Below are 24,344 nucleotides of genomic sequence, written 5' to 3' on the forward strand. Positions count from 1 at the left end.
AGTCAGAAACAAAACAATACACATATTATACAGGGTTCAAATTTGCTTAAATAAAAGGTCTCCGTTTTTGTATTTTTCTTTAGTACAATTAATTAAGCATCCTTATACCATGGTCTGTTTGAATACTGGTTTCTGATTGGCTGGAAGGTGTGCATTAAAAACCTTTAATGCACGGGTATCTCCAGTCAGTTTGATAACATTTGAAATTAACTGACAAAATCACCGTCATATTCACCTGTTTGATCTAAAATGACACTGTAAACATCAATAAAAGCTTTAACTTGGCAAATAACCATGGTATCCGTTTCGCGTCGGGTGGTTCTTCGCCTCCACGTTGTGCATTAAAATCCTTTAATGCACGGCTAGCCGTGGATTATCCCTTACTTAAAACAAAATGATAAAAGCTATTTGCCAGTGAGGTGAGACAAATAATATAATCCAAAAGAAAAATTTGGATTTTTTATCTCATTCAGAAACAGCTTTTACTTTTAAAGTCCCAGTGAAATTAAAAATGACAATGCCTATTTCTTAAGGAAATATTGCAGCGTTTATTGTAAATAGGTTATCAATCTGGGTCATTCTCTTTTTTAAATTTGTGTGCCCCTATAATCTTCAGTTAAAATCTGAAAATGTGGTACTGTTCTGTAGTGACTATTCATCTAAGATGACCTATGTGAGATGACTTGGGCGGAGCATCCGTTAACTCCTCCCCTTCAACGGTCAGTGTGCTGCCAGTTCCACTTCAAAATGCAACGGCTCTTTTTATACATCCAATCAAATCACAGAGAAAATGAAAGCCACGCCCACTGTTCTTCTCATTTGAAATCCCACTGCGCTCAGAAACGCTTCAAAATACGGAAGAAAAACGATCGCAACTTCCGGTTAAAGGGGCCTTTAAGCAAAAACATTACAAAACTGTGCTGTGAGATATTTTTTAAACGTTTTAGTCATTTCGTCAATATATGTTGTTTTAGATCAATTATCTAACATCCCTTAAAATACAACAAAACGCGTATGATCACGACAAAATAAGGAAATGAAAGTTTGATGAAGCGTTAAACAAACACATAAATATAAGTGTGATGTTTATCTTTTGATTCTTGGTGAATGGAATGGTCGTCTGATATCTTTTTCCCTCTTCAGGTCGCGTCCCCGACCGACACCAGTAACTTTGATAGTTTTCCTGAAGACAGCGAAGATCCGCCCCCAGATGACAACTCGGGCTGGGACACCGATTTTTAAAACTGAATGCGTTAACGTGCTGCCCGGAGCGTCCCGTGCCGTGGGGCGGCCTGTGCTCGAGGAGGACAGAGGACAAGAGATAAAGTTTGGATCTGTGACACCGAGATGCCTTCATCCATAATTCTCCCGTGGTGAGATGCACAGGGGCCCGACTCACACTGTCCTACTGATCCTGACAACACGCCCTCACATATGGACGTCACGCTGGCCTTGCGTTTCACGAGCCCGTCAAATTTCTTGACCGATTGCACTAATGCATTTACGGTTTTGACGTCTTACAAATAGGTTTCAAATAAATGGATTGGATGGGATCTGGACCGGGTGTTGATCATGTCGAATGGTTTCTTTCGAACAAAAGCATTTTCCTTTTATTTTCTGATAGCAGGACACTCGTGGAACAGAAACAGACCTATGTAAGAATAATTGTTTGTTTTGTTTTGGGAATGACTGTATTGTTCATTTCATTTGTTGCTCTGAAGTCCTCTGGGTTGACTGTTTTTGGGATGCCAGGTTTTGTAATGAATTGTCACGATTACACCACCAGAGGGCAGATTCTCACTAGTGCACTAGTCCTCACAGGACACAATGAAGACAAGACGTCTGTAAGATCAGGATGATATCAATGAATCAAAGCCGTCTTAAGTCATTTTCACACATCCACGTGTCCATCCTCACCACAGAATGACAAGATAGATTGTCTCTCATAGCTTGAACACAAAGTGCTCTGCTGAAAAAAACATTTCTGTTATTTATTGTAGGACCAGAGGTAAATATTTCTGTATATATACGGTGGTAATATTTTTGTGATATTTGTAGAGATTTCTCGTCAGCGGTTTTATTGTCAATGGATGTTATTTTTGTCGACCTGTTGGCTACTTTCGTCTCTGTTCAGATTCTGTTCTTTATTTCCAGACGGAGATTGATTCTGTGCTCAATATTTTGGCATTATTGAAAGTGCCTTACTGCCGTGGCGTCCAGAGTTTACCGTGTTTGTTTTGATGCTGCATGACTAGATCAGACACCTCAGATTATTCTTAATCGGTTGTGGCTTTTTTTAAGGTTCAGAGATTTATATGCCTTTTCGTACAATAAAAGCGTCTTTCAAAGTAACGCTTCTGCATCGAAATCATTCTGATCTTTGCTGTTTCCACCATTTCATATATTCTACGTGTAGTAGTTCCACGTCAGTAAAGCTTTAGTTTGGAGGTGTTGAGGGTGTGAAGGGTCTGATGTCTATCAGCTGGTGATAATGCTCTGTAAACACAGCTTCTCATTGCTGAGCACTGTGGCTCACGCACATCAAAAGATGTAAACCCAGGGGGTAGAGGAGACATCTTTGACCTCCGCTTCACAGCTAACGCCATCAGTCAATGACACATGTACTAATAAGTGATTTTAACCAATACACTGTTAACACACCCCCTGTGCCCAACAGAGAAGTCATTAACCCATCTACTTTATATTTTGAGCCCTTATATGCATTGTTTATCTCATATAGCATTTACATTGTTTATTACATTCCCATTCAAAAGTTTGAGTTCACAAGTTTAGAATCACATTCACAAATGAATTATGTTGTGATTAATTAATATAAAAAATGAATAAAAGATAATTGTGTATCATCAGTGTAGTCACCCAGTGTATTGTATAGAGTTTGCAGATTTGTACTCTTGTCATTTTTCTGACCTCTTATTGGCTGCCTTTTCTTTATTTTATTGGCTGCCTTTTCTTATTTATTGGCTGCCTTTTCTTTATCATCCAGTCTAAGACATCCATTTTAAAAACATTAAGTCGCCTTGGAATTATAAAGTTCTAATTGACATTTTTGTTAAAACTGAGATATTCACATATTCTGTGACAACTTATTTACATTATGTGATCTCATTTTCCTTACATTGTAGATAAAACATTTTTGTGTTCTTAAAAAGTCTAAAAATCTACAAAGTAAAATTGAATGCAAAAACGTTGAAGCCCTATATCGTAAACCTGCCTAGAATGCAGATATAACCTTATAATTTCAAAGCAACAAATTTATTAAATAAAAGTTTTTTATATGATTTGCAAATATTAGCAAAACGTTGTTTTTGAACAATGACATTTTGTCTACAAAACGAATGGATAAAACTATTATTTTCGTAGAGTTTTGAATATAGGCATATTCCACTCTTCTTCTTTTTTTTTGACATTCACTCTTAATTAATGTGAATTTTATCCAATATTGAGTCTAATCAATAAAAAAACAGACAAATACAATTAAAGCAAATCCCCAAATAAACATTTGACAAAGAGATAAAATAGACAGAAAAGCTACACTGTGTAGGCTACTTCTGTAATAAAATCCATATTGTAAATCATGGAGAAAAGGTTTATACCTCTAGTCAAAAATGTATTAGGTTTTCCTCATGTAACTTGTGTTTACTGTTATCACTGCTGTTTGTTCTCTTCTCGAGTTGAGGATGTCTTTGGATCCGCCGCTGCCGAGCACAAAATCAGAAAGAATTCATTCCTTTTTACCAGTGAATCAGCCTATCCATTAATATTCTTCAGTTTTTTTGCAGACATGTGATTTTGACAGAATATCTGCGTTTCAGTGAGACACCTGTGACGGATACTGGATTCTGAGTTCTGTTTTAATCGCTACATCGCTGCGATTATTATTATCGCTACATTCATTAATAATAGACTATCGATCAAATGTGGCTATCGAATATGTGTGCGTGCTTTTGATTATTGTTGTTGTTTTTAAAACGCCTTTTTTTGCTAAAGTCACTGGTGGCCTTAAGTGAGCTGTCCTGGGGAATATTAAAACGGGATTACCCGGCGTCCCGCTAAATGAATTTGCTGAGCACAATGTCTACATAAAGTCGCTAAAAGGCGAGCAAATGGACTGTTTGCGGAGATGCCATCGCTGTTGAAGTCTGATTAAGACACGGGTTCAGTTCTGTTTGATCTAAGCTCATCAAAGGCTTCATTTTACACCACTGTAGGCTTTGGATGTACAATTAAAACAAAGCCCCAAGACAAAGGAACGGGGATGAACGCTGCCAATTCACGTTTAATGAAGTGTATTGAACGTTTGTCTTGGGCTCGTCTATTAGAAGTGACCCCTGTCAACAACATCAAAGACATTGATTTGGGAGTTATCCCGGAGAATCTGGCAGACAGGCACTTTGAAACTCTTAAATCGTTTTATGCCTATAGTACCAAAATGCAATAAGGCTGCAATTACATTGTCGCTTTAGTAGTAATATCCCAAATGACGTTTGCGCATGTTTCTAGATTTTAGCCTGTCATGTTGAACGGGCTTTATTTTTTAAAAGTGTTTGGTGAAAGCCCACAATATGTCAGAAAAGAAAAGAAAAATGAGTTTCACGGGCTAATCAGTTCATTCTAATGAAAATAATAATATTTAGCAAAACTAGAATCGTGTCAACGGATGAACCAGTACCAGTGTCCCATTCTTACATTCTTATCTCAGATTGCTAATCACGTCCTATTTGTTTTAAAGGGCAGACTGAATGATAATTAATTCGGTAAACTTTTCACTTCTTCTCATTTGCATACCACTTTGATCTTTGCAACTTGTTTAATCAAACGCATTTCAAAGCGCCCCATCACAGCGAAGCGCCCTTAATGCTGCTCATCTCATTGCATTTCTAACATAGAATATACAAACCCTCTTTGGAAAGCACATTGTGAAAGAAAAACCTCAACAAAAGTGTTTGCTACAACCCGTATAATACACAATACATTTTCGAAATAAAGCGCTTCTCCGTAAAAAAAAACGAATAAAGCAACTTCTCATTTAGGCTACTTGGTACCTCATTATCTCAGTTCAGTCCAGGGCAGGTTTGTCCATCAAATAACACGCATTGCTTTGGTGTGTGTTTGATGCGACCCCGTGTATACAAACACTTTGAGTGCCGATAGACAGACAGCTCATGGCACAAGCCTTTGAAATCTCATCCAGCTCTTTGTTGCGCGCAGCGAGGGGCGGGTGCGCAAACAACCCCGGGCGGGTATAAATGACGCGTCCCGCGCTCATGAGGACCACAGAAGAGCTGAAGTCATCTGGGAATACATCTTTTCTCGGTGTAAATCCTTCGTCCTTTCCAGTGGAAATCTCTCATCTTTTCTTGTAAAGGAAACATCTAAGGGAATACGACAATGCTGCGCACCGCCATGCTCTCCATCGCTCGCCTCTTTCTTTTGGGCTGCATTGCGGGGGTATCCTCCGGCTCTTTGGTGCTCAACTCAAACTCCATTAAGGTCGGGTCAGGTGTGGCGAGCGTCAGCCTCCCGGTGAGCCCGAGTCCGGACGCGTTGCCTGCTGACAGCGGCAGCCAGAACTTCGCCATTGACGCACCGCAGGTAAGAAGACGAACGAAAAGACTTCATATCTTGTGTTTCTGTGTGTTTTTGTTTGGTGGTCTAACTGGGTTTGTTCATCTCCAGCAGCCTTTGATCTGCGAGGGTGATGAGGAATGCGGCGAGGATGAGTTCTGCTTCCTGTCTCGAGGCGTCTGTCTGCAGTGTAAAAAGCGCAGAAAGCGCTGCATCAGGGATGCGATGTGCTGCCCCGGCAACCACTGCAGCAACGGTGAGACTCCTGATCACATCGATTTAACGTGCTGCCCTTGTACGAGCTTGAAAGGAAAGTTATCTTACTGAGTCCCTTAAATGTTTTCGTAGGAGTTTGCATTCCAAATGATCCAGACATGATTCAACAGATCGGAATGGAAGAGTTTGCGTCCATCGCCTATGAGAACTCCACTGCTGTGCTGCAGCAGCCAAAAGTAGAGACTCAAGGTTCACCACAAAACCAAATGCTTAAAGGTACGTGAAACAGATCATATAGAAACCCCTATAAGATTCTGAAATATTTTGCATTCTATTTTACATTTGGGGAGTATCTTTTAAGTCCGGTTTATAATCACTGAACCAATTAAACCCTGAACCCTGAAATTGTATTTGTTAAGGAAGACCAAACAGGTTTAGACAAAGTGAGTCAGCCATGCATGAAACTAATGTGTGTCTTTTCGTTATTAAAGGTCTGGAGGGAGAGAACTGTTTGAGATCTTCAGACTGTTCAGAAGGACTCTGTTGCGCTCGTCATTTCTGGTCCAAAATCTGCAAGCCCGTCCTGAAGGAAGGTCAGGTGTGCACCAAGCACAAGAGGAAAGGCACCCACGGTTTGGAGATATTCCAGCGGTGCGACTGTGCAGGAGGCCTGTCCTGCAGAACACAGAGCAGCAAGTCCTCACGGAGTCTCCACACGTGCCAGCGGCACTGAACCAGCGTTCCAGGAATTTTCTCTTGGACTTGATCGGAGGAGACGAGGCGGGAAACTGGATTTGGATTACTCTTGTTTTTGTTCTGGTTTTCTCCGCATTGTCTTTTGTCAACATTTCCGAGTGCACATAATTGTTTCTCAACGGAACGTAAATGTTACAGTAAATTACTGTATTAACCTGTAAATAATATAAGGCAGTTGGCACTTAATTCAGATACTTTTGTCAACCCTGTTTTGAAGAAGCACCTTTGTTGGTTCTCTTGCTAATCTGAAATGTGTACACTTCTTTTTGTTACAGTCACATAGAGCTGATTTAAATGTCTATTTTATTCTAAATAAAGAGTGTAATGATCTTAAGCGGTATGTCTTATTCTGTGAAAACGACAAAATATTGAGTATGAACATGAATGAAGAGTGTAAGGATTGTGTGTTTGTCTACTAACATCAAAATGTGCTCTTCAAAGCAAAACCCAGAAGTACACAATGGTGACAAACCTCTTGTTTTCTCTTGAAATTCTTTTACCTCTGAGCCTCTCAAAAGCTCAAAGTCAGAAATGATTGGAGCGTATCCGTCTGTTTCACCGCAGAGCGTACATGAAAAGGATGTTTAGTTAGGTGTGGTCAGCGCCGTAAGGGCTGGTATTTTGCTTTTTTCCTCTAAAAGTTCAATTAAGGTCTATTTAATAAGGTGTGTCCATATATAATAACTGTTAGAGGCCGTCCGACCTTTTATAGGTCATTGGGAGATCACTTTAATTGCGTCTGGGAGGTTATTTTTAACATCATCAGTCTTTTTCTCTTCTACCTGTTTGAACCGTTTTCTACCGAGGCGAACATGACCTCTTACAAACCAGCAATATGGTTTTCCAAAAACCAAGCATGAGGCGAGAAAAACCCCTGTGAGAAACATTAAGGAGAAAACAAGAAACTAATGTAGACAAATCTGAGATTAAAAAGTAACCCACGACTGATTGATCCCGTGCTCAAAAGCATTAGATGGGTCACACATTACAAACAGGCATCTGTTTGAGGTCTCCTTGTGAATTCTGTCTGTCTCTCTCTCTCTCTCTTTGAAGGTGCGAGACTGTTATATGTGTCTGGCACAAGAAGACACTTCAGATGCTCTACAGCGCGTGAATGAAACCATGCCGTCTCCTGTACTTCTGTCATCAAACCGTTTCATCTAAAAATGATATTTCATTTTGGTTTATTGTTGGCTATTTCAAAAGAAAACTTTGCTCTTGCACAACACAATGCTGTAAAAAGCAAATCTCCGCTCACTTCAAACACGCCCTCTTTCAGAAAACTCTTGCGGTTATTGCGTCTCCCAACTGGGGAGTAATTGGAAACTTGAAGTCTTTTACCTGGAGCTGTCAAGACAGACAAAGCAGAAGGGTAAGCATTTCAAAGCACAGGATATACAGTCTGCGATTGTCCCCTTCCCATGCCTGTGTTTCGGCTGGCATCCGACGGGCTTTCTTCCAGCTTTTGTCAACACCCTTAACAGCTCGAAGACCAAAACATCTGTGGCTGGAATCCCATGAAGCACAATGCTACAGAGAAACTCAAACCTACAGGACAGTGCTCAAGTCTTTCAAGAGTCACCAGAGGTTTACTTTAAGGAATCATTCAATGACATGAAATGATTGATGGTGTTCAGTCAAAAATAATCTCCAAACATGAGCTTTAAAGAGTGGATGTACTGCTTTTTTAAACCTAAAGGTACAATAAACTCTCGGCTTTCTGAACATAACAGTGTGAATGTTTGCAAACAGCCCCAGTTGACTTTGAAGTTGAGATCAGTCAACACTTCTCGGCACATACTATTTTTCAACAAATAGTTAAGTAACTGCAACTCACACGCAGGGTTACTTAAAAGAGAAGCCAAACACATTAATGTGAAATGAGCATTTACCCTTGAAAGTATATGTGTGCCATTAGAGCTACAGACAGACTGTTTGAAGGACACGTGACCACAGTTTGTGACATTGCAGTTTAACTTATAGAATGAAAAACACACACACAAATGATCAGTTACATCAGACTTCACAAATGAGATCAAATGCAAAAGAAAATAAGACAAAAAAATAGTGACACAAAAAATGCATTAAAAGACAAAAAGACAAAAAACAAGGTTTGATTTAGAAGATATTTGCATAAAAAAATAAGACTACGCATAAGAAGTCCTCACATCGAGGTCTAATGCACCGAAACAAACAAATTACCATGTAAACAACTATGCTTAAAAGGGGTTAACTTATCTTAAAATGTTGAGTTCATTCAACTTAAAATGATGTGTTAACTTAGGAATTTCATGCAAACTCGTTGTGTTCACTAATATTTTTATGTTGAATGAATTCAAATAGTTTAAGCTATCCAGGCTACTGATTTTTAAAGTTGAACCAACATTTCTTTGACTATACATAAAAAGACCATATAAATGAGGTCAAACAAAAACATGCATAAGACACTTCATCAATGACATTTCAGTTTTGCTTCATAATTGTTTGATTAGTTTGTCTGGCCCATAATTCTCCAGAATATGTCAAAAACAAGAGACATGTCACACGGATACGTGACCTTGCATTAAAGGACATCACAAATGTGTTCTAATGAAACTTTACGATCAATGGAACACATATACATCTGAAGAGGTGAAGATCTGTCTCTGGTCTGTAATAATCTTTCATGTTAATGGCTCTTAAGCAGGTGGAGGTGAGACACAGAGGATGCTATTAAGCAAGATTTTCAACTGTGATATTTTCACGACTCTGTATGATACGTGGCATGAATGAGGGTGTCTTTAATTTAAAGGTTGGATGTAATTACTGCTACCATTTTACCCGCCACAAGAGTCACTGTTAGATGTTTCCATCAAAGGAGTGAAAATGCAGATGGTGATTAAAACAGGAGGTTGTGGAATATGATCTAAATAATTAGGCATCATTATGCTGTTTTAAGAATACAGCCATTGGAAGGAAAATATTGTGAATCACAAAGACGTTTGGCCTTTTGAATTGCATTTTATTGAACAGACTTGTACAGTAAGCGTTTGAGGAATGACCAACCCAGACGTCAGCGAGGTGTAGAAATACAGAGAGATGGATGGAGTTGCACGGGTCAACGTTGGCTGAAGAATGACTTGCAATGACCCTGCGCTGGTTTACTGTCTGACTGTCTGCAATGCTTGAAAATGACAAATGACAGAATCCCACTGTAATGATGGCCGGTGTCAGCCGAGAGGATACATGCTTATGAGCGCAAGACAAACAGAGCACAAGCCTGTGTTTACCTAAAGTCTTTATTGTAGAAGTATAACAAGTAAATATAAAAGATAAAATACATTTGACATCAATATATTTTGTTCATTTCATTTAGCAGACACTTTTATCCAAAGCTTACAAATGAGGTAAACAATAGAAGCAATTGGAACAACGTAAGGACTCGATTCTCAACGTCTTGATATTGAGGAATCAATTCTTTTTGGAATCTGAATAATTGCACTTTTGGAATAAACAGCACCTAGCCGTATCTGCCTGTTATGTGTGTATTTTATATCGTATAATACAGAAAATATTAGGTGAAGGGGTGGGGTTACGTGCGGAAATAAACAAAATATAATTGTGCACAAACTGGGAAATACTTGCTTAACGTACGCACACAAGATTGGACTTTGGGACATGTATTACACGCAATCGTAAAGGGTAAACTCATGTTATTTATACGCAGATTGATGAGACCGGTGACACTAGGTGAATCTGAGCTACAGAAGAGATGTGAAGAGCATGGCTGAGATGTTTACGTTTTACAAGAATTCTATAAGAAATGTTCATATTGCAACTTTAGACTTTTACGTTTCTTCTGGCAGGTCTGAACCTCTATAGAGACACACATGAGACAAGATCTAGAGTTCTCTGTTTTATGAGAACAGATCAGTAATGAATTGATGAAAGAAAATGATGAGAGGTGTGTAAATGTACATCAATTATCCAGAACACTTACAAAAACTTCAAACTGAAACATAAAGGGTGTTAAAAATAAACCACAGCCACATATGCAAAAGTCATCCTTTGGTTTTCTAATCTTGACACATTATCTCACATTATGTTTATATCACCGGTAAGATGAACGTGTGTGTTATGTCATGGAAAATGTGAGTGTGGTCTGGACTTGTTCTCTTATTCTGTGGAGCTTTACAATGTGATTTATGGACTAATCTCACGAGTCACGATTTTGGCAGAATTACACTAAAAAGATTTGTCATGATTTGATGTCTTGCGCTGAGAGATTTTCATTTGTGTAGCCAAATCACTGGCTTATTCTTAAATGCATTTGAGAGAAATACAAAACACAGGCTGGAATGAGAAAGACAGAGAGAGAGAGAGAGAGAGAGAGAGAGAGAGAGAGAGAGAAAGAGACGCTGTTACTGTGTAACAATGTGGTGTAGCTGCACTTTGATGTCACATATTTCTCGTGCACCTGTGGACGTGCACCTGTTTTAAAATGAATTTGTACACTCTAATGACACTTTCTCTTTTTCCATTTGTTCACCATCATATACATAACAACTGAGATATTTAAGAGATCTGAATTGTCATACTTCTTTGTTATGGGATGTCAACACTGACATGGCTTCAATTTTGCTTTACATGGAGCGCTTGTGATAAGACACCAGGACATTATTTCAGAAGAAAATGTATCTTCAAATTGTATCTTTTAACACTGAGGTGACTTAAAGGCATTCTCATTCAAGCGTCGTTTTTGTTACAAATGTTCCTGCCAAAATTACTTTTGGAGACAAAACATAGAAAACTGTGGTTGCTGTTCTTGAGCTACACAAATGTTGCTCATAGGTTCTTTTTTTAGGTTCTTTAGGTAAAAAAGTGGAGATGTTAAATTCTATGGGTGGCCATCACAGAATACATTTTTGCCAGACATTGTTTGGGGAATCAGCGTGGACCTGAACTGAGCCGCAGTGAGCGTGTGGATTTTCTTATCGTGGAAGTGTTTCCATAGACTCCCATAAAATGTGTTTCGTCAGTTTTGTGGAACAGGACACAGAGGCTCCTCTCGTGTGCAACGCGAAACAAGAGCCCTTGATGAATTTGTCGGCATCCAGAGCAAATCCGGTGCGAATAAAGTCACGTGTCACGATGTGAAGTCGTCCCTCCCACAGCTGGACGTGAAACGCTCAAGGCTTCTTCCTCTTTGGGGTGTCTGGGTCACCAAGAGTTGAAAGGAGATCTCGGCCGAGATTTACGCAATGGCTTTGGAAAAGAAAGCCTTCCGATGTCCTTCCACAGGAGCGCTCGCACGGCCCATCTTCATCATTAAAGACAATCATGTCACATTAACTTCTCCTCTGCGCGCTCCCAAGGGAAGTAGGCGAAGCCAATGGAATGCTCCCCAATTGTCTCCTTTGTCCCGCGTACAGTTTGCTGGGCTTAATAGGGCAGGCCGCTTCCCTTTGATATCCCCTCTTCCTCCGCCAAACCCATAATGCCCCCATTTGTTCTACACAAAGGCCCAAGTTAAACAACACAAAGAGAATCTCATTTGCCTAAGTGATTGCATCCACAAAAAAAGGCAGGGATCTTTGATCTCAGTGAGGTGCAAATCTGTCTGCTTTGCTGGGTCCGCAGGTTGGGAGCGGACAATGGCGCCTCTAACGCAGGCTATTACCCGCACATTACTTTCGGCGCCTTGGCTCATTTGCACGAGGCTTCGGGGGCAAAGGATATCTGTCGACCAGTGGATTTACAGCAGATGCCCATCAAGTTTATCTCTGTCGTCCAGGAGAAACAGCGGACGGCCTTCATTTGGAGGGGACACTTCAAAAAGAGCGGCTTTGGCCGCTGTTGAAAGGTAAACAGCATTTAGCACCTCGGTGCCTAGTGCTAATGACAAACAAGCTGCTTAAAGATGGACATGAAAGAGGGACGTCCTCCGAGCTCCGCCGATGACCTTTTCAAATACGCTTCCTCCACACACAAAGGGTCTCTCCACGCGGAGCGGCCGCACTCTGAATGTGAATGAGGCGACGGGGGAAACGTTTTTTCTTCTCGACTACTCTTGAAACAAATACCATAAATAAGTCAAAGAGAAACAGGGAGGGGTCGGTGTACGTTACAGGACTTCAAAGGGTCCCTCTCTTCCCCCGGTGAGCCCGGCCAGCGTGCTTATTCATCTGCGGAGACTCGGGGCTACATCACTCACCGTTTACCCGAGGGACACTTAACAGTTTCCTCCGAAAAAGATGGGGAGGGGCTTCACAGCAGATCCCGGAGAACTTGAAACTGACAGAGAGGATGTTACCGAGACGATGCGGTGACCTCACGTCACCCCGCGGGCCGTATCAATTAACCTCCTATTTTACAGTGTAAAAAAGCACAAAGGCCGAGCATCATCCATTATACCGTAAAAACAACAACAACACGGAGGCACTAAATCAAAGGAAGCAGAGCTGACTGATATGACTTTATTTTACCTGAATGATCTTGTTAAGGGTTTTGATGTCACTTCGGGCGGGTCACACATCACTGCATTTATAGCATAAGAATCCGTGCCATTAACATAACCTGCCTGACGCTGACATCATGTCATGTTTTCGTCTCGTGTAAGACCTCAGCCCATCAGTAATGTTCAAACCACAAATCTGACGTTTTAATATTACACTGTAAATATTAACATTATTATCACAATGCTTAAAAAAACACCATGAGTAAAAAACAACAAGGTTTTGATCAATCTCTTTTGAGGGCAAGTCTAGAGATTTTTGTCAACAAATGAATTTATAAGAAAATTCAAAGTTTTTATACCAATTTGAAATTTGAAGCTCAACACACATCATCGCAAAACTTTTGAAACCTTTTTAAAACGAAATTAACCTAGTAAACCTTCAAATTCAGGCCTTTCGGTTTCGTAGGTTTAATAAACATGAAAATCCTTGCACATATCCCTAAAGCACACTATAAAAACTGTACATACCTCTGACTGGTGATCATGGTATTTATTCAAACTGGATTCAAACAATCTTTCATAGGACATTGAATCTGCTTTCAGGTATTTTTGTGTCCCAAATTATTGTTTACATTCTGTAGATCGATATGTTTTCACAATTTTACATAAATAGCGTTACACAATTTACAGTGTTTATCTAGAAAACGTAAACAGTGAAACAGTGACAGTGGGTCACGCATTAAAAAAGCTCAATTTCATGTAAAACCTACTAAAGACTGCATTTTTTTTTGCTGAAAAAAATTCTAAGCGACTTAAAATGGTACAAATTTCTAATGACTCTCAACATCAAATTTCTTAACCGGATCAGTGGAGGTTTTATAAATGTATCACTTTTTGCAATAATCTATTCAACAGGTATTTGTGATATTGACAAAACTTTAACTGAGCCAACGGAATCATTTAGATGTGTGTTTTAACAGTTTCTTGAAAGTCAATATTGATACACATCCATTGATTTAACAGTTGTTGTACTGTCAATCTGAGAAATGCTCCATCTCATCTAATGAACAGGTGTTTCCCATCCAAACTAATGTATTTACAGTAAGTGCAGACTTCAATCTGAATGTAAATCCATTACAAAAATAGTCGGGTGATAAAAACTGCTCGGCACAGATTAAGTAAAGTTGATGACCAAATGTATAGTGATTCATTAGAGCTTCATAAAAGGCGTTACTTATAGACAACTTAAAAATATATATTTTAAAAAATGTCTTACGTACATATTTAAATCTTTATGATATATGTTTATTGTTTTGACTTGGTTCTGAAAGTTCTGTTGTATTTTCTTCAAATGTTTGTGCAGTGTTAAAGCAACACTTTGTAGTTTTTTTGACCTTAAAATAATGTCTCTAAATAATTTCAGTGGTAGAACAAATCTTAACTGGACGTATTCTTCTGGCGCTGCTACCTGAACAGACACATAGCGGCTACACGCACACTCTGTAAGATCTGTGTTGGGGTCGGTACACACATCCCCGCCGATCACCTGCCTGTGGAAGAGTGTGATATGGAGCTTTGCAACCCGTAACGAATATTTTGTGTTGAATCAGTTCTTCAAAGAGCGCATCAAAAAGTCACGTGATTTTTAGCAAACGAGGCTTCATTACTGTTTCGAAACTTTTCAAAACTTGATGACATTTTGACACTAGGGGTTGTTGATATGAAAGTTAACTCATAAACATATACTGATGATTAGTTTTACTATGTACATTAAGAAATAAAAAAAACATTAATCAATGGACAGTGATCTTCTCGGGATAAGTATTGCTTAATGTGAAATCCAGCTATAGTTAACTAAACAAACAGATCGTTGTGTTTTTGATATTTGATGGATCATTTTGGATTTGACATGGATTTGCATTATATATAAGACGAGTGCAGTAAAAGCGAAAGGTCAATTGTAGCCTATGGGACCGTTTTGAGAACAGCCTTGTGAGGTGTGTTATGGCAAATCATAACAGTGTGGCAAAAACATCTACTGTTCTTAATGTATGTATTAATGTATGTATGTGTTTAACATGGAATAATCACTAAAAAATTTGGGCATCAGGTGCCCAGTAATTAAATAACACAAATTCTTTTACTAGGCCTATCTTAATTTTCTCTGCCAAAATAGCCGATATAATTTACAATGAAGACCCTTAAGTTTACAAAACCAGGCTCAAGCTGTTGTCAGACATGTAGCCTATTAAAATCAAAAAGAAATACAAAGTTTTTCATTGACTCTGGTGTAAAAACGATTGTTCAACCATGCTTCGAACATCCGACGAAGGTTCGCCAGTCAAGAGCACTTACCACTAGAGTTCACCGTGGAGACGGGTGTCGGATTGTTTCAAAGCCTCAACATGATACGGCACACTTGATTTAACTGTTTCAGTGTTTGACGAAACCTTGCTCTGCCCACCAATACCAAATGGTTTCCTAACGAAGTTTCTAGATTCACTGTTTCATCAGTTCGCGTGTATTGCGCTTGTGCTTATACAGCGACATTATTTACAATACTGGTAACAGCCAATTGCGCTTATCAACCACACGGGGGAGCCGTGAGCAGAAGTTCAAAAGTGTGGCTTTAAAAACTGAAACAGCACCAGCGTTGTTCAGTCTTCCAAAGTGGTCTATACCTGTAGTCTATATTAACAGGAAAACTACACACAGATTTGACAAGTGCCATTAAATAAATTGACAGATGTTGTTGTCAGGTAGATCATTATGCAACAATCACTTTATCACCCATCATACACCTAAACACAGCAAAAATCTCTTCTAAGATCTAATGCTAATGTTCCCATTAAGGGTAACACTTAACAATACGGTGCTATTTGTGAACATTAGTAAATGCATAAGGTAACATAAAATAACGGTGAAGAATTTAATTTTTCAGCATTTATTAATCCTTTTTAATGTTAGTTCATGTCAATGATTTCAATAACGTATTAGTCAAATCTGAAATTATCATTAACTAACATTAATAAAGGCTGTATTAGTATGTTCATTGTTAGTTCATTTTAAAAAATGCATTAACTAACTGTAAATAAATAGGACCTTATTGTAAAGTGTTACCCCATTAAGTTATGAAAATGTGTTTTTTGACATTTCAATTTTTTTCCATCTCATTTATGTGAACGTTAGCTGAATATTACATTAAATTTATTCATTATCCAAAGCGACATACAAGTGGGAGGGCATTTAACATTTAGTCAACATGCTAAACAGTACCGTTAGTTTACAAGGCCATGCTTCTAGGAGCCATTCTGTCATTTTGAAACGTTACGAGAATGTGAGAACACCAAACTGTGGTTTTGGTTTTAATTCCCAGCGTCATCATTAGCTTTCTAAATCTGCTATTTAAAGCTTTTCTAATCATTTTTAAAGCAGGCAGGTGAGACTAACCCCTGTTTAAAATCACATTCAGGCAGACTTTTCCATATTTCTGCGAGACAGATGACTTGTCAGCGTCCCGGCCTCTGTAAAGTCTCTAGAGAGTATGTCTTTAACAGCTCGCTCACCACACATTTCTAATGGCTCTTTATGAATGTGATTTATGATGAGGTTCAGCCTCTTAAAGTTTCCATCATCAGCTGATTTTACAGTACGCATTCTCCAGGGTCTCAGCCACAACCACGCCACATCACGGGCTGTCCACTGCACAGCCTACTGGACAAGAATGAAACACTACTTAGGGGCCTATTGGAGGGCAATCTGACTGTTTAAACATTTGAAGAGAGTGACGGGGGATAATGACTCAGACCACAGCGCAGGGGCTGTCAACACGCTGAAATCCAGACCTGTGGTCGTCTGTTCTGTTCACAGAGCTCTCAGCTGATGTTTATATACATCAACCAATTCTGCCTTCGCACACAGATTTGATTGCATCAAATGTAACATGTTTAAGGAACAGTTCACCCAAAAATAAAAAATAAATCATAATTTACTCACCACCAAGATGTTCTAAATCTGTTTAAATGTCTTTGTTCTGATGGACACAGAGAAAGATATTTTGAAGAATGCGTGTAACCGAACAGTTCTAGGGTCCCATGGAATAACATAGTCAGAAATATTATTACTTAATTATTTTTTGTTCTGGTGAACACAAAAGAAGATATTTTGAAGAATGTAGGACAGCAAAAAGTTCTGGGGCACTTTTGACTCATTCTTCCTACTATTGGAGTGAATGGTGGCCAAGAACAAGTGTTATGTGGCCCAAACTTAAAACCCCAGTGAACGTTGTTTCCCTTTTAATTAAAAATGAGTGAGCCTAAAAAATAAATAGATATGCTCCTACGCACTGAATAAAGTCCCATTTAGGAGATATAACTGTCTATAACTGACAGTCTGGCATGTGCGCTCAAACAAATCTAGAAATCCCATGACATCACGCTACACTTAAGCCTCTCCTTAAGTTCTCGTCCAATGTTTTATCGTAATAATTTCCAAAATTGTGCAACTAGAAAAGCAACATAGCTTATAAAATGTTCCAGCAAATATACTATTGTTGATTAACCCTATTGTTTTATTTATTTATTCTTTTATTTTTGTCTCTCTTTCTCTTTTTTGTTCTAAATAATCCGACTCCGGCTTATGTGATTTTACATGTATATTTGTTTGATATAATGTGAATGTTATATGGCGTTAATAATAATAATAAATAAATAAAAGTTCTCGTCCAATCAAATCTACTTTAGAATCGGAAGAGTATAGGTTTCCCAGACGAGCACCAATGACGTCAACCGCACGCCACTCTGCGTGTGAATAAAATATACTTGTACATTGTTCATTTACATCAAATAATACTGCGTTATTGCAATTAACGCAAATTCATTTTAACGGCACTATTTTTTTTTACGTGCGATTAAGGCAGTGCGCATTTTCTGTTTGAGGTTAGGGTTATGGTTAGCCTTGCCCGTAGTTTGGGATATGGACATGCAGCAGCAAACAGAAATGGAGAAAGAAAAAGGTCTTCTGATCGAAAAATTCATATATAAAACGACGTCTGATGGTTCTGTCGACAAGATAAAAATGATCTGCATTTATTGTTGATGTGAATTAAGTTAGCAACGCAGCACGTCGAGTTTAAAATATCATTTGATGCCGAACCATACGACTGATGCAGAGAGCTCTCCGCCCCCTCGCCAAAGTCAAACAACACTCAATTGTTTTCAGCGGAGACGGATGGACAACTCCACAAGCAATAGACTCACCTCATCGATGGGTGGCTACAGCATGTAGGCCAGTTAATGTAGTGTACGACAAGGGTCTACTTGAAATTATTTGCATCGCATCTAGCGATTATACATATGATCTACCTTCGAGAGCCACTGTTACAAGCAAGATTCACGACTCTTACGAAGAGGAGAAAGCTAAAGTCAAAGAGGTGTTGAGACAGACAAACATGGTTGCGCTCACCGGAGATTACTGGACTTCACTCAGTAACCATAGCTACCTGGGGGTCACGGCTCATTATTTTGACACACACTGGAAACTTCGGTCGCACGCTTTGACCGTTATGAAGACAGACAAGAGGCACTATGCTACCGTATGGGCTGAGCACTTTCTGCAGGCAGCCAGACAGTGGAATATTGAACTCAAAATTAGCACACTGACTACCAATGGTGCACGCAACATGATTGCAGCGGCCAGGCAGCTCCCGTTCGAGCATATGCCTTGCATTGCACACAGCCTCCACCGAGCTATCACAGTTTCGCTCCAGAACAGCCGGTTTGACAGCGCCTTGGCAAAATGTTGGAAAGTAATGGGAATGCGAATGTAAACAGGCTTGTGTAGGTAAATAGTTGCAAAGAAAGAAGTAGTGGAAAGCTGTGGTTTTTCTATCTTCTATGACTTTTGAAACATGTCTTCATACTTATGTCCAGCATGGCTTCACTAATAATAATAACATGCATTTGCATAAGGCATCATTATTGCCCATTCCCATGTTGAATAGAGTATTAAAATATTAATAAGTAATAATTCAAGGTTAGTTTAGTACGGATCAAAATGTGCGATTAATCGCAATTAAATATTTTAATCGATTGACAGCCCTACTATTAATATTATAAAGCAGTAATTTCTCCCCCAGGACATCGTCAGATTTATAAGCAGCTCTCGGAGTCTAAATAACATCACAAACAGCGACTCAAACGACTATTTCTGATCATCGGTTTGAGTTTCTGCTGCTCAGATGAAGATCCTCTCAGAAATGAGAGATGTTCACTTCAATAGATATCTTGTGTAATGAGCGAGGACTGAAGAGCCATTGCAAGTCACGTCATGTCAAACCACACAACACAACCACACTTCTGTTCTTGTTCATTTAAATCTCCTCAATACAATTTAAACCAATGAATTCCTTTGATCTCATCGGCGCGTGTCACGCCAACCCTTCACGACGTTCACGTTTCTGGCTCCTGATCGCTGCAATTTCTTTAAATGATCTTAATTGTTTGGTGTAACGAGGGCGAGTCACATCATCTCTCGGCAGCGCTGGAGCCATCACACGCCTCACTGCGGCGAGACCTTTTCTCCGCTGAAAGACATGAGCAGTTTTTCTTTCAAGCTTAGGTGACGCATACAACAGGCCGATGAATTCCTCATTTCACACTTAATACTTGGCTTTGCCACCGCTGCAGCGTTGCAGGAAAAGAGCAAAAGAGAGTAATGCGCTGTAGAACGTGACAGTTGTCTTTCGACCAAAAGCTACATGACTACACTTATTAGGATTGTTTATATAAATAAACGGAGAACTCCTGAAATCTTCTGAATAAGAAAGAGCAACAACCGAGCAATTCACCTCTGGGGAATAAGAGACAGATTTTAATTCTCTTTTAACTGGTCAGTGAATTCTTTGAAGATCTGGAGCTTCTGATGTTCTTCCTTCATTCAGCCTGCGAGAGACAACTGGATTCACTGATGATGTAAAAAGAGGTCGTCCTTTGAAAGATAACAGAGGGAATGTCTGATAGCTGGCACACTTGAAAGTCATGCCAGCGGTATGATAATGGCACACAAACCGCAATGCTAATGATAATTGATGTCACATGTTCTCTGCGGTCTGACCACAGACAGACGCTGAAAGAGGAAAGCCAGATAGGCCTATGTGTGTCCTGTCCTCGAGTCATCCGCTCTCCTTCCGCCGCAGTGCCTTCATCTCATGTGTAGGTCTCTCGTGCCCGACTCATGAAAGCGTCGTGATAAATGAGGGATTATGCCGCACGGACCGGGCATTAATGAAATGTAAGAAGGATTAGCGGTGGGGTTGGAGCCCATTGAGGGGTCAAGGGGAGAAAAGCAAGGTGTGGTCTTGCTTTAATCCTCTCGGTGGTTAATGCCTGGCTCCGGTCCACACCCTCACATAACTGCAGACGGACCTGACTCACCGCTGGAGCGCTTTAGCGAGATCAAACCAAACCTCTCTCGTGTAGTAATAACAGCGTTCCACAGATCTTATCATTGAGCGACTGTAAATGTTTGAGAAGACGACGCGTGTGGAAACAGGCACAGATCTTCAACATCAGAGCATCCCAAAACTGTGGTCTGAGTCATTTGTAAGTCGCTCAGCGGGGCGCAAGGCGACGTGGAGCCAGCGGGACATATAAAGTGTTGTAGGAGACAAGATTGAGATTCATGGATGAATAATGACACAGTCCAGGTCTGGACAATTAAAGGCGTCCAGGACAAGATATGGCAACATATCTACACGTAATTATATCCTATAAAATATGAAAAATATTAAACAATTATAGATAAATAATACAATCATAAATATGACCTATTATGTCATAATTAGTGGTGGGCATAGATTATTTTTTTTAATCTAGATTAATCTAGATTAATTCCAAGATTAATCTAGATTAATCTAGATTAAAATGGCTCATTTGAATTCTGCCGAAGGCATTCAGAATATGTGTGCTACCCAAATAATGACTAAAAGTAAGTCTTTGAGAACGGGTTTCTCAAGCCAGGTGGCGCATCAGACCAGGGGCTCATCTCCTGTTTCCAAAATGCATCACAAACTGCTTGAGAAAGCTGTTCTACTATGATAATTGGTGATGAAAATTAAATTATGTTCAATAAGATGAACTTGTGTTTACTTCCGCATTAGCTAAGGGATGCTTTGCGTTTAGTTGGTACTTGATACTGGAAGAGCTCCTACAGTACATTTACATTTAGTCATTTAGCAGACGCTTTTATCCAAAGCGACTTACAAAGAGTGAGGGAGCAACAAGCGATATGTCATACAGGAGCCATAATACATTAGATCTCAATACAAAGTTACTGGTTTCAACTAAAGCTAGACCACTACCTGTTGAGAGAAAGTGTTTTTTTTAAACCAATTCCGCATTGCACAAGGTGCAAACAACCTTAGTCTTGTCGATGTTTCTATTGGGAAGCTTCTTAAAAATGAATATTCCCTGAAGCAAACCCGGCGGCTTCATAGCTGCATCCATGTTAGCACGTCACGTTTGATGCGGTAATTTCACAGTAACGTTATGTTGTGTTCAGACCAAACGCGAATGGCGTGTCAAGCGCGAGTGATTTATATGTTAATGCAAAGAGCCAATAGACCTACTTGCTGCGTTAATCTCGCGAATGAAGCCCTGGTTATGAGATGATGAGCGGCTTCTAATTGTGCTTCTAAATCCGCGAATGACGCGAATCACGCGAGTTGAAAAATCTCGTTCTCGCCCCGTACAGTGCAGTTAAGCTGGTATACATCCGCGCTAAAATATCAAGGTGAAAGTCATCATAGCTTGCGTAGTATAGACCCAGCTCCCAACCCAACTTTGAGAATAGATTAACGGCCACATTTTTTTTAACGCGCGATAATAGTCTCACTGCGTCAACGGCCCACCACTAGTCATAATATTATGTATTTTTAAGAATAATTATTTGTGGTTTATTCAAATCTCTTACGGAATATTAATAATCATATGTTCATATTTATTTTAATAAAATAAAATAAGAGTAAATAAATATAATAAAACATCATCGTTTTTCTAAATTATTAAATTTAAAAATAAAAGTACACGTAGCTATGCACTTTAACATCTAAAAATATACATGTAATTATCCATTATTTTTTAACATCTATAATACATATGAATAATAATAATCATATTATTCTTTTAATATTAAGTATTTATTTATACAATTATATATAATCAAATAATTAAACATCAGGTTTAATTATAGAATATAGACTACAGATTCTCATAATGATTGAAGAGTGTAAAAATAATAATCAAATGCATTTATAAAGACGAACACAACTAACTCGGAAATAAATATTCATTAAAACGAGATTCATAGAGATGATGATGAAATAGTCCAGATTCATGTTGTCAGGGCCAGACTCTGTTCTACGGGCTGAAATGTGATCCGGAGCCAGCGTGTACTCGGTGGCAGACCTCCTGGCACCAGAGCAGAGAGGGGCCGAACTCACAGGACTGCAGGGAAGGTCTGTCATTAGAGGAGCTGACTCCAGATCAGTGCTGTGATTAATCACGAGACTCAAGAGACACACCTTCAGCCGACTCACTGCTCCTCATTACATCACCGCTCGGCTTGTAATTTACTCTTGTCTGTGTCGATCTGTGTGCGTCAGAGAATCTCTGTCTCGTGTGGAATTCTGACAGGATATCTGGAATACTTTTGAAGGACATTGTTGGGAATGTAGGTGTTTTTTTACAAACGGACATCACAGGAGGATAAAAACATGAATTGTCCTTTTTAGAGCTGGGCAATGTGACCAAAAATTCTGCTTATATTTTTCAAGTCCCGGTTAATTGTTATAGTGACAGTGAACAGGTCTTTTAAGAAAAAACTTTTCTTCTGAGCAACAGAAATATTCTGTAGATTATACAGCCAGACGAAGAATAAAGAGTTTATATATAAAATAATACATATCTGATGTCACAGTAATTCATTAGTATATAATGAAGTTGCTCCTTTGCGTACATTTGTGCAAAAATCAATGATGAAGCCTCACCAATACCTGAGGTCACAGGTGCAAAACCACATCACACAAAAACACACAAATGAGGTCTTACGAATTCCTTAAAATGAACCACCCTTTTGAAGTAGTTATGAACTACCATGAACTACCATTTTTTTCACATCTTGACTTTTTAATAACTTGCAAACTCTCTAACAAGGTGATCTGGTCTTTAGTGGAGGTCTAGATTCATGAATAAGGGTTAACCACACAACATCACACACACAGAAAACATGCACAACAACAAGCATTGTGAAACACTTCTGAGTGACAGCGTATGTGTGTGTTTTCCTGTTAGCGGGTGTGAATGTGTGTTTGTGTCAGAGGAGAGTAATGACAAGGTTCATGGCCGGGGGAGCGACAGCAGGAGCGTCTTGTCCGTGGCGTCGCTCCTCTGCGGATTATCCATGCAATTTCTCTTATTACAAGCTAGACACACAACACACAGAAAATAAGCGATTACATTTAATATGACAACAACCACCACCACGAGACAGCCTAGGACACAACGCTGGTAAATAAAAGGAAATGTTAGGAGAATAATGATGGCTAGATCAAAGTCTAAAGCAGAATAACCGCTTCATTAGCGGTGCATCGAAATTGAATGATTTCTTCAAAGGAGAGAGAGAGTAAGATGAGTGATATAAAGAGAGAGAACAGAGGAATTATATCTATTGCTCACTGACTGCTCTTTCTTTGTTACAGCACAAATACACTGCAGCAGAAGTATACTGTACAAAAGAAACGTTGGTTCAACTTAAAAATAGAAGTAACCAGGCTGCCTTATAATTTTATATAAAAAGTTATTAGTTAACTAATGAATTTCGTGCAAACTTTTATGTTAACTTATATTTGTAAGTTTTAAGGCAGTCAGGTTACTTATTTTTTTCAATTTACCCCAAAAAATATACGTAACTTTTCTTCAGTCACCGAGCAAGTATATACACATCAGTGTTAAAGAGTGTCTGCCAACCCTGATTCACAACGGCAAGCTTTCAATGACCACGTTTACATGAACAACAATAATCCGATATTAACACGATTTAGACTCTGAATAAGAATGGAGAATATAAACAGATCTTTTTGATTAGCTTAACCCGTCTTAACTCATAATCGTAGTACACACGAATGGAATTAAGACGGGTGGAGTACTCCTATTTTAAGCGCATTATCAAAGTGTGGTATAGACATGTACACACCTTATTCACACTATTACTGGCACGTAGGAACTTTCGCAGCACTTTGCGACAGGTCACACATGCCAGCGGACAGCTGCTTCGTTTAATAGCAAACAACATG

The 24,344-nt window shown here is 39.2% G+C and overlaps 2 protein-coding genes across 5 annotated transcripts in view; both read left to right on the top strand.

Moving 5' to 3' along the window:
* The window catches only part of prkg1b (protein kinase cGMP-dependent 1b), a 102,481-nt gene extending 101,097 nt beyond the window's left edge, over positions 1-1,384 (top strand). For both annotated transcript variants that reach the window (XM_056772178.1, XM_056772177.1), the window contains exon 18: positions 1,144-1,384. In XM_056772178.1, coding sequence (XP_056628156.1) covers positions 1,144-1,242 — 99 coding nt within the window. In that variant the 3' untranslated portion in view covers positions 1,243-1,384. The remainder of the gene's footprint in view (positions 1-1,143) is intronic.
* A 3,762-nt stretch (positions 1,385-5,146) lies between these two features.
* Positions 5,147-6,892, top strand: dkk1b (dickkopf WNT signaling pathway inhibitor 1b). 3 transcript variants are annotated; one of them, XM_056771802.1, is made up of 4 exons: positions 5,147-5,613; positions 5,698-5,842; positions 5,935-6,078; positions 6,294-6,892. In XM_056771802.1, the coding sequence occupies exons 1-4, from the start codon at positions 5,410-5,412 to the stop codon at positions 6,533-6,535; spliced, it is 735 nt and encodes a 244-aa protein (XP_056627780.1). In that variant the 5' UTR covers positions 5,147-5,409; the 3' UTR covers positions 6,536-6,892. The 3 variants fall into 3 exon arrangements, with proteins under 3 accessions (XP_056627780.1, XP_056627781.1, XP_056627779.1); XM_056771803.1 differs by having other exon boundaries at positions 5,701-5,842; XM_056771801.1 differs by having other exon boundaries at positions 5,147-5,842.
* The last annotated feature ends 17,452 nt before the right edge of the window (positions 6,893-24,344 follow it).

The sequence above is a fragment of the Triplophysa dalaica genome, chromosome 17 (assembly GCF_015846415.1).
Source record: "Triplophysa dalaica isolate WHDGS20190420 chromosome 17, ASM1584641v1, whole genome shotgun sequence".
NCBI classification, from domain to species: Eukaryota; Metazoa; Chordata; class Actinopteri; order Cypriniformes; family Nemacheilidae; genus Triplophysa; species Triplophysa dalaica.

What these genes read in the sequence shown, in the direction of transcription:
- dkk1b (XM_056771801.1), top strand. Translation starts at nt 5,410, where the DNA reads ATGCTGCGCACCGCCATGCTCTCCATCGCTCGCCTCTTTCTTTTGGGC. An exon ending in CGGCAACCACTGCAGCAACG is followed by an intron (nt 5,843 to 5,934) that starts GTGAGACTCCTG and finishes ATGTTTTCGTAG; the next exon opens with GAGTTTGCATTCCAAATGAT. An exon ending in ACAAAACCAAATGCTTAAAG is followed by an intron (nt 6,079 to 6,293) that starts GTACGTGAAACA and finishes TCGTTATTAAAG; the next exon opens with GTCTGGAGGGAGAGAACTGT.